The sequence below is a fragment of the Sardina pilchardus genome, chromosome 3 (genome assembly GCF_963854185.1).
Source record: "Sardina pilchardus chromosome 3, fSarPil1.1, whole genome shotgun sequence".
In the NCBI taxonomy this organism is placed as follows: Eukaryota; Metazoa; Chordata; class Actinopteri; order Clupeiformes; family Clupeidae; genus Sardina; species Sardina pilchardus.
In genome coordinates this window covers 17,378,260-17,397,466 of record NC_084996.1, presented here as the reverse complement: position 1 = coordinate 17,397,466, position 19,207 = coordinate 17,378,260, and the positions used below count along the sequence as shown (strand labels likewise).

The window sequence follows — 19,207 nt, the reverse complement described above, 5'->3', positions numbered from 1 at the left end:
CAATCACACCGCCGCCCCAAACAGGCTAACGAGAAATGCTAATGCGTAAAAGCAAATGTTTGGGACACAGATTACATTGGCTGAGCGTCCTGATTAAAATCCCCTCTGTACTGCCGCACATATCTTTGATTAGATCATAATATTATACATAACGTGTTGAAAATGTGGATATTCTGATCAGTCAGGCCATGAACAGACGAAGTGGAGAAGTGTTGGGAAAAGCGGACGACTCTTACCCATTCCCTCAACCATTCCGGAGTCCAGGCCGTCGTCCCCGTAGCTGTTGACGTGCATGTTCTGATGGTGTGTGTGTGCGTGCTGCTGGTGTGTGTGCTGGGCGTGTGCGTGCGCGTGCTGGACGGCGGCCAGCTGCTGGGCCTGCGGCTGGGCCCCGGCGGACGCCCCCGACGGCTGCATGGCCCTCAACGCCCCCTTGAGCTCCTCGGGCACGGCCGACTGCTCCGACGCGTCGCCCTCCAGGCCCGGCGACTGTAGCGCCCGCGGCAGGTAGAAGGAGGCGGCGTTGGGCGGCGCGCCGGCGTTGGGCGGGGGGAAGGGCGCCCCCTGGTGGTGGGGAGGCATCCTCATCTGGCCCTGGTGGCGCGGGAGCCCGTAGCCCGGCTGCTGCTGCTGGGGTGGAGGCTGCTGCTGCTGCTGCTGCTGCTGCTGCTGCTGGAACTGCTGGCTGGCGCCGGCGGCTGCGGCCGCGTGAGGAGGGGGGAAGGCCGGGTGGTGGTGGGGGTGGTGGTGGTGCTGCGGGGGCAGGTGGTGCTGGGAGGCCAGGTGGGGGAAGCCCATGGGCCTCTGGGGGCCGGCGGCCGGGCCGGAGGGGGGCTCCTTGCGGAGGAGGCGACCGCCGGGGAAGCCCAGGGGGCCCATGGCTTCAGGGCTCCTGTTGGGCCCCTGGTCAGACTCGCCCTGCAAGAGGATACGATGGTTAGCCACAGAGCACTGGTCACATACAAGCACAGGGATGGAGGGATGGAGGGATGTGGGGAGAGCTGCAGTATAATGGAGGGATGTGGGGAGTGCTGCAGTATAATGGAGGGATATGGTGGAGAGGTGGAGAATAATGGAGGGATGTGGTGGAGAGCTGCAGTATAATGGAGGGATGTGGGGAGAGCTGTATTATAATGGAGGGATGTGGAGAGAGCTGTAGTATAATGGAGGGATGTGGTGGAGAGGTGTAGTATAATGGAGGGATGTGGGGAGAGGTGTAGTATAATGGAGGGATGTGGTGGAGAGGTGTAGTATAATGGAGGGATGTGGTGGAGAGGTGTAGAATAATGGAGGGATGTGGTGGAGAGGTGTAGAATAATGGAGGGATGTGGGGAGTGCGCACCTGTTTGTCCTTTTGTTCCGGAGCTTTCCTCTCTGGGGTCAGGAGGCGTCCGTGCTCCACCTTCCCATTCATGTCCATTTTACCTGGAACGTTGATACACATGAACAACAGTTAATCACTTTTAAACAACAACCGGAATCTAGCCGGGATCAGCGCTCACGTCTCACAGAGGCCAATAATACCGCAGGGTGTGTTGCTATATTTATATGTGATGTGAAAGGTGTTACGATAGGGGATGGTGTTAGTCTAAGTGTCAACGCTACATGCTACATGCGACCGAGGTTAGACTAGATACTAATGAATAGGGTTATTTATTTATTTATTTATTCTTTTAAAATAATGTTCCCACGGAAACTGTCACCATAGGAACTGACAAGAGCCCAGTGACAGCAAGAGCTACAGTGAGAACTGGTATTGTGTGTACCAGTGCGCCTGTCTTGACTGATAGGAGTGATGGGGTTTACTCTTTGAAAGCATGCGCCTTCCCAGTCTGTCTTTGTAGTGCTTTGCCATATATTTCAAACACCCAATAGACCCTTTTACTGCCTACGTCTAAGTATGCATGTGCATTTTTTTACAAAAGTTATGTGCAACCCCATTCATTCAGATAAGGCAGAGGAAACAACATTGTAAATGCTGATTTAGAAGTGTATCTAGCATCAAAATGTCCGGTTGTTGTTACATGTTTGGCAGTCAGAGACGCTACTTTAACAGCGGAAGTTTTATCGAACACTGTAATACCACATGGATCTAGAAGTCAGCTGCTGTTCGCCAAAGTTAATTTGTCCAGGTAGCTTTCAGGATCTTTAGTGGTTAATCCCTTTGCATAGCTTGACAAACTAACTAACACAATACGTGCGCATCCACACCTACGTCATGACAGTTTTCAAACTGTAAAAGGGTCTATAACCAAAGGTCAAAAGGTCGCACCACATACAGTTCACATACAGTTCTTCAGGACAAAATGGACTACCGTATTTTCCGGAGTATAAGTCGCACCAGTCAAAAACTGCCTCATGAAGAATAAAATGCCATATATAAGTCGCACCTGACTATAAGTCGCATTTATTCAGAAATGTATTCACAAAATCCAAGACCAAGAACAGACAGAGGCTGTAACTAGACACAGGCCAACATTTTAATATTAATGATGAGAAGGCGTGAATGGCCACCCATCTGTAGCTGTAGACAGCTGTAGACAGTAATGTTTACTCCTCTTAAATTTTGGAATTATTCAAAAACATGTTAAATTTCATATATAAGTCGCACCTGACTATAAGTCGCAGGGCCAGCCAAACTATGAAAAAAAGTGTGACTTATAGTCCGGAAAATACGGGTAATCTGTACTAATCTAAGTGTTGCTGCTGCATACTTAATTTTGAGCATTAGTATTGAGAATGTATAGAAACGACCAGAGCTCAGGTGTGAGGACCCCAGGAAGAATAGCTGGTTTGACCAATGGGGCTAATGGGGATCCCAAATAAAGTCCTGAATCCTAAAGCGTACCTGCAGTTCCGGCGTCCTGCAGCAGCTCCTTGTCGGTGCTAGACTGGGCGGTGAGGCCGAGGGGCGAGGGGTGGCTGAGTCCGTAGAGGCCCGGGGAGCCCCGGCTGGTGGGCTGGCGCAGGTTCAGGTTGTAGGCGGCCATGGCCGCCTGGTGGTTGATCAGCCGGGGATCCATGGGGAAGCGGCTCTGGTAGCCTGGCCAGGGGAGCTGGGAGACGGGGAAGAAGAGGAGGCTTACAAATCCAGACAGGCTGTACAACGAAAAAAAAAGAATTCTGGGAAAAGCTGATCTGTCTGGAGGCTTGCTCCACAGACACTACTACCTAGCCTTCAGAGGTGGAAAAGTCCAGCTTCAGAAAGTAAAAGTCCATATCTGACATATCTGTGCCAACCATGCATTTAAATCAGCTGGTTCTAGTTCATTGCAGCTAATTGATGAGATCACCTGTGTTAAGTGCACAGGTAGAACCAAAACATGATTCGACTTTTACTTTCTGAAGCTGGAGTTTTCCACCTCTGCTGGCCTTACAGTGTAGATAAGAAAAATTGAGAAAGCTACATGAAGATCTAGTGACTAAGACTTCCTGATAGTATTATAGTTTACTACGTTAACCTGACATCTATGTGTCTATGTGTTTTTGTGTTTAAAGTATCCCACTGCTGTATCCCTACTAGCACAAATAAAGTGATTAATTGAATCTACTGACCTCTCCGTGGCTGGCTGTACTTACGGGTAAAGGCATGGGCATGACCATGTTGGCCCCGTACACTGCAGGCACGTAGAGAATGGAGGCCCCCGTGTGGGGGTCCACTCTCTGGACCGGGCTGGGCGACTTCCCTGCCGAGCCCGCCGCTCCTCCGCCGGCCACTGGGGGGGTGAACGCCTGGATGGGGTTCCCCATGAGAACGGCAGCACTGGACTGAACTATAGAGGGCGAGGGAGAGAGGGAGACAGAGGGAGGGAGGGAGGGAGGGAGGAAGGGAGGGAGGAAGAAGGGAGAGGAAATGAAAGAGAGGAAAGGTGGCAGACAAAGAAAGAGAGAGAGAAAGAGGAAAAAAATCAAATGAGGGATGGAGAGAGGGATCCAGAGAGAAATACAGAGAGATATTGAGCGAAAAAACAGGTCAGGGCAGAGAACTGAAAGTGTTAGTTCACAGCATGTTAGCCAGTAGGAGGCCAAGAGAGGCCCTGAGACCAACATAAACAACCAGAGGAGCAGCTCCTCTTCCCAGCCAGCTCTCCTTCCAAGTCCTCCACAAACACTCCACCAGATGCTTTAGGGGGCACTTAAACCAGTCACACACACACACACACACACACACACACACACACACACACACACACACACACACACACACACACTAATGAGAGTCATTTGGACGAGTAGTAGTTTCATCATGTGCTGTACTGGTTACGTTCAACCTCTCCAACTCTCAAAAGCTCAGAAGGCCTGTACTTAACCACCGCTTCACACTCTCTTTATCACTCTCCCTTTCTCCCTCCCTCCCTCTCTCTCTTCATCTCTCTTTCTCTCTCTCCTCTCCTTCCTTCTGCCTCAGTGATCTCTCCATAGCTGCAATGCTAATGGATGACCTCGATTCCTGGTGACAGCACAGGTTTGGGAGCGTTCTAATAATATCATATCATATCATCACACCCCAAAAACCGCATCCAGGAGGGGGCTGAGGCGCCCCTCTATTGACCATCACGCGTGGACGCGCCATCACTGAGGAGACGCTGCCCAGTGCCACTGAAGGGACCCTGTGCCACTCCCACCCAGCGTACTACTGTCCTGCTCGGGCTAGAGTTACTGTAGACCACAAGATTAGATGCTTTCTGTCACACCAGTAATGGGGGACTCCACAAAGAAATGTAAATACCTGACTAAACCGGCAAAATCTTCTTTTGTTAAAATATCAAACACAAAATGACATCTTTGAAACTAGAAAAGCACTCAAGAGAGCGCAAACCTCTGCCAAGCTAACACGCAACCGCCTCCTGCATCCAGACAGTGATGCGGATCTCTCCCAAATGTAATTGTTTCTTACAGACAGACAAACAAACAAACGAACCAACAAACAAACAAACTTCGTTTATTCCTTGGAAGAGGTCATAAACAATTTACACTGTCCAGCCTAAATAGTCCCTTTAGAAGTGTCAGTTGATGTTAAATGATAAAGAAAGAGAGAGCGAGAAAGACAAAGAGAGATGCGTTATCCATGGTCAGTTCCTTACCGAATCCCTCTGGTGGGAAGTGCTCTGCGTGGTTGGCCATCGTCCCCTTGGCCTGCGGAGGAGAAGAGCAGACAGGAAATGGGTCAGAGACACAGAGGTCATGAGGTCACAGGGGCAGCAGCAGACAGAGGGGTGGCAGACAGGCACCCCACTTCTGTCACAACACGGTGGCACCCCAACAGGCCGTGTTATAGAGGGAGTGGGTAGGTTAGGATGGAGGGACTGATTGCATTTAGAATAGAATAGAATATATACTTTTTTGATCCCGTGAGGGAAATTCAGTTCTCTGCATTTAACCCAATTTAACCGAATTAGTGAACACACAGCACACAGTGAACACTAGGGATGTAACGATACACTCAACTCACGACTCGATATGGATCACGATTTTTTGTTCACGATACGATTTTATCACGATTTTTTTTTTGATATTGATGCTGTTTGAAGAGGTTGCTCCAAAGAAAATCAAATTGCACCACTCCCTCTCCTTCCAAAGTATTACGTCCTACACCTCTCTTAAAATAAATGGCAGGCCCTAAGCCCTACAAAGCAGAAAGGCAGTAAATGCATTTTTGGTCGAAAATTAGTTATTATAATTTTCATGACATTAAAGTTGTTATGAAGATTGATAAGTACCAAAAATAAGCTAATGTAAAGTAAAAAAAAAAAAAAAACTCCAATAACTGCTACATTAACTACAACCATAAGGCTAAGCAACAACATAACTTAAATTTTTTTTTTTTTTTTTCAGTTTGCACTCTGCATAGTTACTGCCTTTTTGCTTTGCAGGGCAGATAACTGTTATATGCTACATCATTATAGTTGTTCAAGTGCACACATGCACACACTAAATGGAGAGCTAGGATTAAAATTCAGACTGTGCCTTTAAATAGGCAACTTTTTCCATCTATCAGCACAATGCTACAGTAAGCCATTTCCACTAAAGAAATCAGCTCAATATTATGTGCAAGACTGATGTTTACCAAGCATGCAAACGTGTTAATCTCTTAGCACTATCGTCATACGTTTTCTCATAGTGAGATGGCTATCCCGACATATGTTCTGATGTACATGGGGCGCACGGAGGTGAACGGCGGGACAAACGCGAAATGACAAGGTGTTAACTAAATTGAGTAGACCTAAGGTCGACAGGCTTTGTGGTTAAAACGATGAAAACCAGTAGGTTAGTCTGTCACAGCTAACTTCGTTCAAGCACAGTAGCTTAGACTAGTTTACACGCGCAGAAATTAAAAGTCAATATCAGCATCACAAGATTGCTGTCATTATCGGAAAATCCAGACATGTCAAACTGGACGCGAACGCGTGGCAGAAACAAAACAACTTCATAAATGATGTCTTTTTCAAACCTTGAAAACACCACATTAAAATTTAAGCATTTTCAAGGATTTCAAGCACCCATATGATACGAACCCTGACACACACACTCTAGTTCAAAGTTGTTGCCTACCATCGTCTTCCCTCGTTCTGTGCCCCGTACCTAGTGACATAAGTCACGTGACTCATCGCGATTCATTTTTTCTATCAACCGGTGCGAATCGTCACGCATTTGTATCGATTTTTATTCGTGTCACGATGCATCGTTACATCCTTAGTGAACACACAGTGAGGTGAATCACACAACCCAGAGCAGTGAGCTGCCTGCCCAACCAGCGGCGCTCGGGGAGCAGTGAGGGGTTAGGTGCCTTGCTCAAGGGCACTTCAGCCATGGTGGACTGGTCGGGGATCGAACCGGCAACCCTCCGGTTACAAGCCCGGTGCGCTAACCAGTACACCACGGCTGCCCCAAATTATTTACACATAATGCCCCATCATATTTGACACAGAATGTTCCAGAGCATCTGAGGCCCTGAGCCTCCACCCAGTTTAGGTTGGGCTGGGGTGGTGCAGAGCCGTATGTGTGCCTCTCAACATCGATCCTCGACGCTCGGTCCTCCAAGCTCGTTCCCACTGATCTATAGCTAACACTGGATAGCCTATCCCATTGTTGCCGCCCCATCATTCTTTATCTAGATCAGTGAGGATGAGGACCGAGGAAGGAAGGGAGGGTGTATAAAACACGAATGAGAGGCACCCCCTGTAGAGAGAGCTTGGGCAACTAGGGAATCTAATGGGTGCCATGCTGAAGACCTATATTTCTGTCCTTTTACAGGGCCTTTTACAAATGAACTAACGTTGGTGATCACATTTATATGCCTGTTAATGATGATAAATAAGCGTTTTATTTCACAGTAGCATATTTGCCCCACAGGGTTATGTTGGAGTCATGTGACATTGGTATCCAACATGACGCCCATAACTTGAGCCAAACTCTCTCTCTCTCTCTATACATGGCTCCAGGTGGTGGTGGTGGTGGTGATAATGGTGACTGTTTCAGCTTGGGTGTGTTCACTGGAGTCGTGCTGCTGTTTTTGGGGGGAAGGGGGCTTGAGATGCCTGCACCTCCACTGAGCCAATCAGCCGTGGACATTAACATGGGTATGCAGCTATACTGATAGCTGGTACTCACAAGAGAGGGCTGGACAAAATGTGGTCCTGTTTACTGAAGTGACCTCTCCCATGAGAACTCTACTTTGGGCATGCTAGGGTGGCAGTGCTGGGTAGAGAGTGAAACTTCACCTCAGGTTTGCAGCATTGCCCTGAAATTAGGACTTCAACAATGTCTTGGCCTATTGCCAATGCACATACTGATAAACACACATCTTTCTTTCAAGGGTCTCTCCTGCACTAGAATAACACATTCGCTGCCATGGTGACGGCCTATTTCTTGCAGACACAGGCCCATTTCCTTTCATTCTGCTTGAACTCTTTCAAGAGATCTGGACGCTCGCTGACTCATGCGAGAGGCGTCCGTCCGTCCGAGCCTCACCTTGGGCGGCGAGTGCTGGTGCTTGCTGGAGGCCTGCTGCGGCGGGGGCTGGGGCCGCAGGGCGCGCGGGATGAACTCGGGGGCCAGCGGGTTGAGCACGTACGTCTTCTTCAGCTCCAGCGCCTCCAGCTGGGCCTTGATCTGCTCGAAGGTGATGCCGTGCAGGCTGCTGTTGTCGTGGCAGATGGAGATGAACGTCTCCCAGAACTTTCTGCAAAGGTTGGAACACGAACGGACCACACACACACACACACACACACACACACACACACACACACACACACACACACACACACACACACACACACACACACACACACACACACACACACACACACACACACACACACACACACACACACACACACACACACACACACACACACACACACACACACACACACACACTTGAGCAAATGAAAACACACAAGACACAACTCTTATGCAGTGATGTATGCATAACTGTTAAAGCTGAGTGCTTGGCCAGTTCCCTACACATCCCTATGGAAATGGTTGATAGGTATACATTGAATTAGACCAAACAGAGGCGATTTAGCAACGTTAACCCTGGAGGAGGTAGAGCCCTGCTGCCAGAGTGACGTCTGTACAGATCATCCAAGGGAGGCTGCTTAGCAACTGACCGACAGTGGTGCTTGAGGGGTTAAGAGAGACAAGCCTCCCTCCCACCACCACTCACTCACTCTCTCTCTCTCTGTCTCTACCGCTCTCTCTCTTTTCTCGCTCTATCTCCCTCTCAAAACACACCGGCCTGTGCAACCACAGAGTACACACAGAGCACGATTAAAATAACGCTGGCAAAAGAGAAACCGCGAAAGCTCCTCGTCTTGCCAGAACAGAGAGGTCAGGTCTTTGCGCCCACTCAAAAAGTGAAGTTAATGAATAAATGACTAAGTAATCGGATGGAGGGGGGAGGGGGGAGAGGAAAAAAAACTCTGAAAAAAAGAAAAGGATAAAAGAATGATAAAAACATGGAGCGCTCCTCCTCCAAACACGCAGATTGACTTAATTGCCAGGGCTCTTGCGATTGACATTTCCTGCGGTCTGGGCCTCAGCGATTGGCTGCACATGAGGTAGTCTCCATGGAGACGGCAAAGAGCTGCAGCTGTGAAAAGGAGAGCGAGCGAACGAGCGCGCGTGCGTGCGAGAGAGAGAGAGAGGGATGAAGAGGAAGGGAGCGAATGACAGAGAAAGAGAGAGAAAGAGAGTAAGAAGAAGAGGGAGAGAGCGTGAGTGAGAGAGAGAGAGAGAGAGAGAGAGAGATGAAGAGAGAGGGAGCAAATGAGAGAGAAAGAGAGAGAAAGAGAGTAAGAAGTAGAGGGAGAGAGAGCGTGAGTGAGAGAGATGGAGAGAGAGAGAGAGAGAGATAGAGAGAGAGAGTGAGAGAGATAGAGAGAGAGAGCGTGACGGGAGCCTGTTGCTTGTTGCGGTGGATCGCAGAGGGTCTCTCACCTTCCCACTAGCGACAGCGCCAGCACCCGGAGTGGGAGCAGCACTGGCATCAGCACAAACAAGACCGGCCACAAGTGCCCAGCAAAACCGCTCCCCCGCACTCCACCTGTTTATGGCAGTCGAACTCAGCTGTGTGTGTGTGTGTGTGTGTGTGTGTGTGCGCGCTTGCTCATGAGCATGTTCTGGTAGTAGTTTGCTTCATCATCTTTAGCGGGCAGATGCGGCGTGACATTTCCCATCCAGTGCAATCACACACACGCTCCAAACAGCCCGCAGACACACACTCCTCTTCCTCCGCCCGCCACCGCGCGCGCGCGCATGTGTGTGTATGTGTGTGATGTGGAAATGCCAGCCGCACAGCTGCGCTAGGAGCCGCCGCTCGATACCCTCAGCGTGAGGCAACAGCGCACGTTCACCACACCGAGACGAGGAAAAGACACACTCACCCCGGCCCAGGTGATGACCACCATTACAGAAATAAATGAGAAAATAGACCGGAGGGAATACGAGCAATTTGGCGCTTTGGTTTTGGATTTCTCTTCTGAGTGGGCTCAATTCCAATCAGTACAACCCTTTTCTGGTAGATCCTCACTTTGAGCTGGTTGAATCAAGACTTTTTTTTTCCAGAGCACAGCGCATAGAGCTTTGTAAATTCGGAACATTTATGCAACACGTTCAAGCGCAATTAATCTACCTCTCCATTTTGTGAGGAGAAATCAAACATTTCATATTTAGCTAGACACTAAGTCCACACTAATTACACTACTTCAAAGTGTAGAACATTCTGGTTCAGCAAAGGCACGCGTTCCGTGGTGTGTGTTCGAGTGTGTGTGTGTGTGTGTGTATGTGTGTGTGTGTGTGTTGGGTAGTCGTACCTGCAGCGCCCCACCGAGCAGAGAGCAATGGGGTCTCCCACCACGGCCACCAGGGACTGGGCTCGGGTGATGGCCGTGTTGAGCAGCTTGTAGTTGGACAGGAAGCCGTAGTCCAGGTCCTCGGTGGAGTCCTCCACCAGCTGCTCCTTGCGCTTGATGGCCGTCTGCTTGTGCTTGCAGGTGTGGCGCGTGCGCACCGTGCTCAGGAACAGCACTCGGAACTGCTTGCCTGCGGCCGGGGAGGGGCAGGGGCAAGGGGCAAGGGGCAAGGGTCAAAGGTCAAAGGTCAGGCAGGGAGTCCAGACAACGGCACACCCAAATGTTCCTACTCAGACTGGCTATGAACTACGGCATCTTAAGAGGACTAAAAAGCGCCGTTACTGCCTTGTTGGAGAATTGTTGAAATAACTGTACACGTGTGTGTGTGTGTGTGTGTGAGTGTGTGTGACTATGTCTTCATTGTTATATGATCTACATACAGTACATTAATGTAAGAGTCAATAAAGTCCACATTCAGAATACATATATGTGTGTGTGTATGTTCATATCGGAGTGATCTCATGCATGTTGAGCATATGTAGCATAAGCATATGTAGTGTTCTTCTGTCTAATGGAATGTGCATGTGTGTGTGTGTGTGTGTGTGTGTCTCACCCTGCACGTTCAGCACCCTCTCCACGCTGACGTCGTGCATCCTCTTCTTGCGCAGCTCGGCGCGGATGCGGAACACCTGGTCGGCGTAGGGCGACACCACGCCGATGCTGCCCTCGTCCAGCTTGCCCCAGGCCACCGGCCACTTCCGCCGCATCTCCTCCACGCGCTCCACGATCTCAAACACCTGCGGCGGAGCCACGCGGTCAGAAACACACGCACACACACAACTCGAGAATCCACAACTCACAAATAGGTCAGGTGGCCACGCACACACCTTTACATAGAGAATTGCGAGTTATGCTGAAGTTACTGCATCCTGTTCATGATGGTACTGTAATGATGCCTGTTGATCAGTGTCAGACACAGCATTTGTGTTTATACTGTACGCTTGTGTAAGTGTGTGTGGGCATACAGTGTTTCCCACAGATTAGAAGGATTGAAAAACATTGGTGGTCAGTCAACTCGAATGCAAGAGTTTTAATCAAATGTCTGTAGCATTGCCTACTAATGATGCTAACCGAATATAACAGTAATTTAGCTAGTCGTCTTCTATGCGTCAATGCGTCCACGATTGTGAATGTTTTATTTGGATTAAATGTGCATGTGGAGGGCGGCTGTCCATTGAGCGCGCACGAGAGCGGGCCAAGGAGAATGAGTTTACTTCTACTGTTTGGTAATTAAGTTGCACGCATAGACTACAAAAGTTGCGGGAGAACTTTATGCTTCTACCCGAGCAGCGTCAGGTGCATCAGTGCGACCACCGACCACGCTTCCAGGGATGATCTTGTTGGTTTTCATGGAGACAGACAGCCGCGGTGTGCACGAAGGGTGTATAGGGGCTGTGCGTGTTTGTGTGTATGAGAGACAGACGCGCGAGTGATACAATAGCGTTTCAAAATAAGAATAAATAAATAAAAGAATAACGAGACGCAATATGTGGCGGCCGGTGCTGAATCTGTGGCGCACCGCCACAAATTTGTCTATGTGTGGGAAACACTGGCATATCCGTATATGTTGTGAACACCTCAAAAACACACAGAGAGTGCCGCTTAATCCCAGCGGAGTGGCTGACACACACATCTTCTCAAGACCGCCCAGTCAGGTGGGTTACTTCCTCAAACAATAGGGACTGATGAATGCACACGCTCCCACTGAGAGCCCAGCACCAGGCCCTACATGTGGCCCAGGCCAGATAACAGTAATTTCAAACCATTTCACCCGGAGCCCCTTCCAACCCTAGTGTGTGTGTGTGTGTGTGTGTCCATCTAGGCAAATGCTTGTGACTCATAGCGCCGCATCTCGTTCAGACCCACTCCAAGTCAAGTGTGTGTGCATTCATGAGTGTGTGTGTGTGTGTGTGTGTGTGTGTGTGTGTGTGTGTGTGTGTGTGTCATGTGACTGGACGCTGGCCCCCTCTATCTTCCCACTCCCCACCCCCCCCCCCTCCCCGCGCTCCACCGGCTACCGAGCCAGTCTTCTCCGCGTGACTCATTTCTCAAGCATCGCAGACCGAGCCTCTCAAAGTCTGAAGTGCGGCTCTTGTAGCTCTTGTAGCTCCTGTGGTCACAAACATGACCATCATCGCCCTCCTCCTCTTCCTCTCTCCTCTCTGTAGTTTTTTTCAGTGCACGTGCCGGCGTATCATCCATGCTCCACACCTGCTCTCTGAAATGCCCCTCTTCAACATCTGAGCTTGACGGCACCCATTAACAGCAATAACGAACGGAGCTGCACCGCCAACCCCCCTGGTCTTTCACTTTTCACATATAAGGGCTTCTCCAGCTGGAGTGGAGTTTGGGGAACTCTGACTCACCCTTGATGGCCAAGTTCAGGGTTGTTTTCTAGACCTGGCTCCACTCATCCATTTGGCACTTACACACTTACAATTTGATGGATTTGTGCTTAAAGTACACATTACTGTTTGGGTTAGTCACCTTAGAAAGATTGTGATCTTCTAAGTGTGTTGATGGTGGTAGGTCTAGGTTGTGACTACCAAAGGACACTATATTGGAGGCTGAGTGGTGTTTGGATCATGTGCGTAGTGAGGTTAAAAGGCGCTACGCTGGCTTCTGATGCGCAGATGAGCGAAGCATCAGCAAAATAACTTGTCCTCAGTGACCTCCATTTGCTGTCGCGAGGTGAACCCAGAGCCCCCTCGCAAAAAAACAATCACAAAGCAGCAAAGGGTGCAAACACACAGTTTTGCACCTCGCTCCGCGACGCGGGACCGACGGCAGCATTGTGGAAAGCGGGCGCACAGGTGTGAGAAGTGATCCGCGCAGGTGTCGGGAGGAGAGACCGCGGACCTGCGGCGTTACATCATTTACGAGGCGAGAGGCAGAGCGAGCGAGCGAGCGAGGGGGGAGCGGGGGAGCGGTCAGCGGGTCGGTCAGGACCATGGAGGTATTATAAGAACTGGAGAAAGTGAACAAGTCCCGCCCCCATTCATTTCGATGGGAATGCTAGGCTAGTGAAAATTGCCAAAATTGAACGATTTTTTCAGGCTTCAACATGGCGTTTCAAGGGACTTGTTTCCGGTGCCGTTTTACTTAGCCAATTAAGTGCCAGGTTACTGATTGACGTAAGGTGCAGAAGGAGAGCTCGTGCCCACACTAAGCTCGTGCATGAGCTGAGAGTGGAACAGCCACCAATCAGCATGAGGAAAACGGCACCGGACATGATGTATTTCTGGAAAATGGCGACGAGGAAGTGCCTTGCTAATCGGCGAAGCTAATCAGTCAAATCCTGATCCGCTGGTCAGGACCCAGCTCACCTCGGCGTTGTTGTAGTAGGCCGTGCTGTTCTTCTCCTGCACGTCCTCGCCTCTGGCCGTGAAGAAGGTCAGGGGGTAGAAGTCCTTGTGAGGCGGCTGCTTGCCGCTGGCCATCAGCTTGCCCTCGTAGAACAGGTCCGACGTGTAGCTACGGAGACACACACGGTAACACGTCAACTTCAACCTCTTCATGCGCAGCTATTCAGCTGACCACTTATGAAGTTTAACTTAAAGAAATCATACATTATAGCATATCATCTCATAGGGTCAAATATCCAAACTAGGGATGCACTGATATACTGGCATGACAACAGTATCGGACAATATTTGCCTTGTTGACTGCCTATTGGCAACAGTGTGTGAGTGTGGATGGACTAAACAGATGGACATGTTTTTTTGGGGGGGTTTTTATTGAGTAAAGAACTGGATTTAAAACCTTTAAAAGCTGTGTTCTGAAATGTTCTGGGAAGAGTTTCCTGCACCAATCTAAAGCCCAATTCACGCCAAAGATTGCCGACGCGACGAGACCGAGTTGCAGCGGCGTGAATTAGAAGCTGCACGTAGTTGCAAGTCGTCGCAAGCCGTCGCAAGCCGTCGCAGAGCATTCAACACGTTGAGTCGCAGTCGCAAGGTTTTTGAACGTCGCGGCTCGTCTCGTCTCATCGGGAATCTTTGGTCTGAACTAGGGCTGTCAAAATAACGGATTAATTTAGATTAATTAATTTGAGATAAAATAACTGATTAAAAAAATTAACGCAGATTAATCGATGACCTTTGACCCGAAGCCATTCTAGTCAGTAACCATTAGAGCGTAAAATGGGGAGACGAGAATGTGCTGCCTGGATCATTGATTGGAACATTTACTATAAAAAAACGGCCTGACAGTGTTCAAAAGAAAGTGTTGATTAAAACAACGTCCTCTGCAATGTCTGCAGCACAGAATTTGCATATCACCGGAGTTCGTCAACTCCAGTACCACATTACTGCAAAGAAATAGTGTTGACATTGCGATGTTGCGATTACATTTTATATGCGATTAATTTAGATTAATTAATCACAGAGTATGTAATTAATTACATTAAACAATTTAATCGATTGACAGCCCTAGTCTGAACCCTTCTGAACAGGTTCATGTGAGTTCACCAGGCTAGTACTGTGCCAGCGCGCTGAAGAGCTGCTAAAAGTGTGGCGTCAGTGGCACTGGTTCAGCTGGCCTCCGATTCTTCCCCTTCGCCTTGCCATCACCTGTTGCCTGAGATTGCCCATTACTGCCTGGCTTCAGACTTCAAGCCTCAAGGCAGAATGCAGGTGTTGCGCAATTCACTCTGGAAAGGTCTGTAACCTTTAAAGCATCACAAACTGGCACATAAGGTGGTGGTGGCCGGGGAAATAGCTGGACAATGTATGCAGAATTTATGGTCAGCTACATCTCCGCAACAGATGCTGTGGAAAAGCGGGGGGGTGGGTGTGGGTGTCTCCCCCCCTCCACTAGGATAACCGTCAGGTAATTAGACAGCTCTACTCCATGGGGAGAGGGGGGCTGTTCATGTGCATCAGACAGCCACAGTGTCCGTGACGTGATGTACCGTATTTTCCGGACTATAAGGCGCACTTAAAAGCCTTTCATTTTCTAAAAAAAAGACAGTGCGCCTTATAATCCAGAGCGCCTTATATATGGAATAATTCAGGACCTCGAATTGATTTTGTGTGATACACGGCGCTCTATCAAAATGTTATTGTGAAAGTGTTTGATAGAGTTTGACTGACTGACTTATCGGTTTTGTTTCACTTAATGCGCCTTATAGTCCGGTGCGCTTTATATATGAAAAAAGTTTGAAAATAGACCATTCATTGACAGTGCGCCTTATAATCCAGTGCGCCTTATAGTGCGGAAAATACGGTACTTGTGAGGCGTGACTGAGTGTGACTACATGTGTGAAAGCCTACGTTTCTGTTTACGACTGTAGTGCCACCGACACTCAGAAAGTGTGCACATACCTTGGAGAAAACCCAGACGTGAGCGATTGAGTTTGAGTGTGTGTGCGTGTGTGTCTAGAGAAAGGGAGAGTGGCTTTGAGAGAATGGATGAATATTGATTGATGGATAGGTAGGTAGATAGATCAAAACTTTATTGATCCCGCGGGAAATGCAGGCGTAGAGTGATGAGGCCGTAAACGGTGTTGGTAGTGTTGTCACGATACCAAAATTATGACTTCGATTCGATACCTGCCATGAATACCTCGATAGTCGATACTGAACCGATACCACGGTGAAATTCTAAAATATCTGAAAAAAAGATCAATAATGGTCTGGTTCGGTTTCACTTTAACCAGCTTGTTCCTGTCCGGTTTTTTTTTGTGCAAATTACACCAATAAAATTAATAATTATTATTCCCCAGTATAGTATGAGCATAGTCTCTTGTTTGTTAACATATTTGCTAGCCACTTTTCTTTAACATTTCCTGTAAAGGGAGTGGACAAGTTAGCCTACTTTAATATTTCATGAGTTTGATTGTCTGACTTTCAGAGACCATAATTTATAATTGTTATATCCAGACAATATGCTCAGTAGGACGCAAACCTCCACCAGGTGTAGAGAAATGTGAGTTTAATTTAATACACTAGTGTGCAGGTAAATTCTGGGCTCATCATAAAGTCACCGCACGTTCATTATTTTTTAGTCCATAGTTTTTTTTATTATTTGTTACAAATTATAGTGTTTAAAGTGTTCAAATTAAAAGTGTTCAAATTATAAGCAAGTTAGCCTACTACTCAGTGGGCCATCTGATGACGCCTACATGAGGTCTAGCCTGCTGAAATTAATGTTTGGACTCTATAGATTCTGGCTATGGGCTCTAGAGAGTTTGTAGCCTAGCTCATATCTAAGAAATAATAAAAAAGGCAGACTACATGCCATGATAAATATTACCAGAACTGATTAAATGTTAAATAGATCGTTTGCAAGTTATGCTAAAGTTACAATTATCAGCGTGAACATTGAGTCATCTTGCAAACAGACAGACAAACAGCAAACCCCAAAGAAAACATTACCTCCGGAGGTTTCTATGCTTACGGTCGCTATGCCTCGTCAAAATTGTTGAAAAAATAGTTTTCCAACTAGCCTACAGGATACACCACACTCGTTTCACTTAGGCTAGTTTGTGGATACGATTGGGGCTGATCATGGTGTTTTCAATCACATTCGCTGACCTCTCGGTCTTTGAATTTGTTGTAAAGGTAGGGATGTCTGTCCGCAAGGTGCTGTGCGAAGTTGGACGTTGCCGGCATGCTTTTGTTTACATCTCTTGTGTCTGTGGGCTTGCCTTCACTGTCGACACATGCGAAATAGCTCCAGACTTCAGTTCGCCCGTCTATTTGATCAGCAAGCCGAGGACGGTCGGCAGGCGCTCCTGAACCTGTAGCCATCTCTCTCCCTCTCACTCACAGCCTGCTGCGTGCACACACTGTGGCTGCGTGTGAGAATGGAAAGTTAGCCACGCCCACTAGCCTCTGCGTTCAAGGAGCATGACTGATAGTTGGAGCAGCTTCTTGCACAGACACGGAAAGTTATTTTTAATAAAGTATCGATACTAAAAACGTCGGAAATCGTATCGTTTTTTGCGTTAAGGCATCGTGATACCTTTCTAGTATCGGTATATCGTGCAACACTAGGTGTTGGTATGCACCACAGACAGTAAAAGATATGGACAGAGCCATCACGTAGACGTCAGGAGAGACCAAGGAAGCAGATTTCAACAGGGTTTTTTTTTCGTCTACCGTCTCCTGCGCAGGCTCAGGGGGACGTACATGTGACGTAGGCACGTAGTCCGATTTATGGCGACGCTTTACTCTCTCTGGACGCATGCGCATTACCTAAACTACGTCACTTTTAGCATTGATTTCGGAAAACGTGTATTACTCAGCCGATAAGACAGTTACAAGGTTATAACGCTAATCTCACAATGTTGTATTTACTCCGAAAATAGAAAAGGTTTGTACAATAAAACGCTTCAGCTGTAACGTTATTTGATGTCAAAAGTGGCGCTTACGCCCCATAGGATTCAATGGAATGGCTAGCTAGCACTGGTCTCCTGTTTACCATGGCGGCCGCCATACTGTCTACACTCTCCGAACGTTCGCCTGTCCCCTTGGTACGCGCCTGTGTGACGACAGGTCACCGACGCACTTAGGGCGGGGCGCTAGTGTGGGGTGAGGTGGTGGTGACACCTACTTGATGATGGCCTCGTGGGAGCGGTAGTTCTCACACAGCAGGATGCGGCACGGGTCATCGGGCGGGTAGTGCTCGTACAGACGGTCCAGCAGGGACACGTGCAGGTTGCGCTCCCGCGCAAACTCACTGTACACAAACGGGCTGAGCTGTACGTGGACGTGGACACACACACACACACACACACACACACACACACACACAAACACACACACACACAGGACATACACGTCAGTTTCAATGGCAGGCATGCTTCATTTCCATGAGTAATAGGCGTTTCCAGATACTAAAAGGCGTAAATAGAAATACTACACTCGTATAATGTGATCGTCATCACCACTGCACTCTATGCCTGGATCTTTTAAAGCACTGAAATGGTTCTGTTCATTGAGATGATAATGGTTTACAGTGCAATCTCCCTCATACATTGAGATGATAATGGTTTACAGTGCAATCTCCCTCATACATGAACAAATAATAAAACTCGCAGATGAATAGCGAGCGATGCAGTTTATTGAGTTAGTGGTGTGTTATGCTGTCTTTCTTTGGCAAGCTAAAGTCTCTAAAGGACTATGAATTTGGCTGAGTCGGTTGGAGCTGTATGGAGTGGGGGGGGGGGGGGGAGAGACAGAGAGACAGAGAGACAGAGAGACAGAGAGACACTAGGGTTGTGGGTTACCTGCATGTGGTCTCCTGCCAGTACGATGCGGGTGCTCTTGGTGGCCAGGGCCAGCGGCATGATGGTCTCGCTCTCCATGGCCTGGGCAGCCTCGTCCAGCAGGATGTGGGTGAAGAGACCTTCAGAGGGGGAGAGAAAAGGCCGACACTCAGCACTGCGTGGGCCGCGGGCCACATGGGCCTCCTCCTCCTCCTCCTCCTCCTCCTCCTCCTCCTCCTCCGCACGCATGGGAAGCAGGAAGGAGGGGGGGGGTACGCTCCAGTTTTATTTAAGGGACAGACAAACAAACCAACATGGGATGCAGGCGAAATAGGAACTCTAGATGTGAATGCCAGCTCTACACACACACACACGCACACCAATTATCACATGGAGAAAAACACAAGTGTTGTGTTTCAATTTGTCAGGGCTAGGTCTGAAGCAAACAGAGTTCTCAAGGTTGTTGTAGATAGTGTGATGATGTTCCCAATGACATGTTCTTACAGACACACACACGTCAGGGGTCTGAGCCCTATAATAGAAGGTGCTGGTACAATATGTGCTGGCTTTATGGTAATCA

General features: G+C 48.5%; 1 protein-coding gene across 4 annotated transcripts in view; it reads right to left on the bottom strand.

The window, feature by feature from the left end:
* helz (helicase with zinc finger) overlaps positions 1-19,207 on the bottom strand; it is a 42,765-nt gene that overhangs the window by 4,898 nt on the left and 18,660 nt on the right. For 2 of the 4 annotated variants that reach the window (XM_062532230.1, XM_062532231.1), the window contains exons 17-27: positions 18,649-18,767; positions 17,973-18,118; positions 13,742-13,889; positions 10,969-11,152; positions 10,317-10,545; positions 7,972-8,182; positions 5,085-5,136; positions 3,556-3,773; positions 2,849-3,056; positions 1,343-1,425; positions 237-918 (exon numbers count right to left, since the gene is read on the bottom strand). In XM_062532230.1, coding sequence (XP_062388214.1) covers positions 237-918; positions 1,343-1,425; positions 2,849-3,056; positions 3,556-3,773; positions 5,085-5,136; positions 7,972-8,182; positions 10,317-10,545; positions 10,969-11,152; positions 13,742-13,889; positions 17,973-18,118; positions 18,649-18,767 — 2,280 coding nt within the window. The remainder of the gene's footprint in view (positions 1-236; positions 919-1,342; positions 1,426-2,848; positions 3,057-3,555; positions 3,774-5,084; positions 5,137-7,971; positions 8,183-10,316; positions 10,546-10,968; positions 11,153-13,741; positions 13,890-17,972; positions 18,119-18,648; positions 18,768-19,207) is intronic. The other 2 variants (XM_062532232.1, XM_062532233.1) reach the window with 1 other exon arrangement.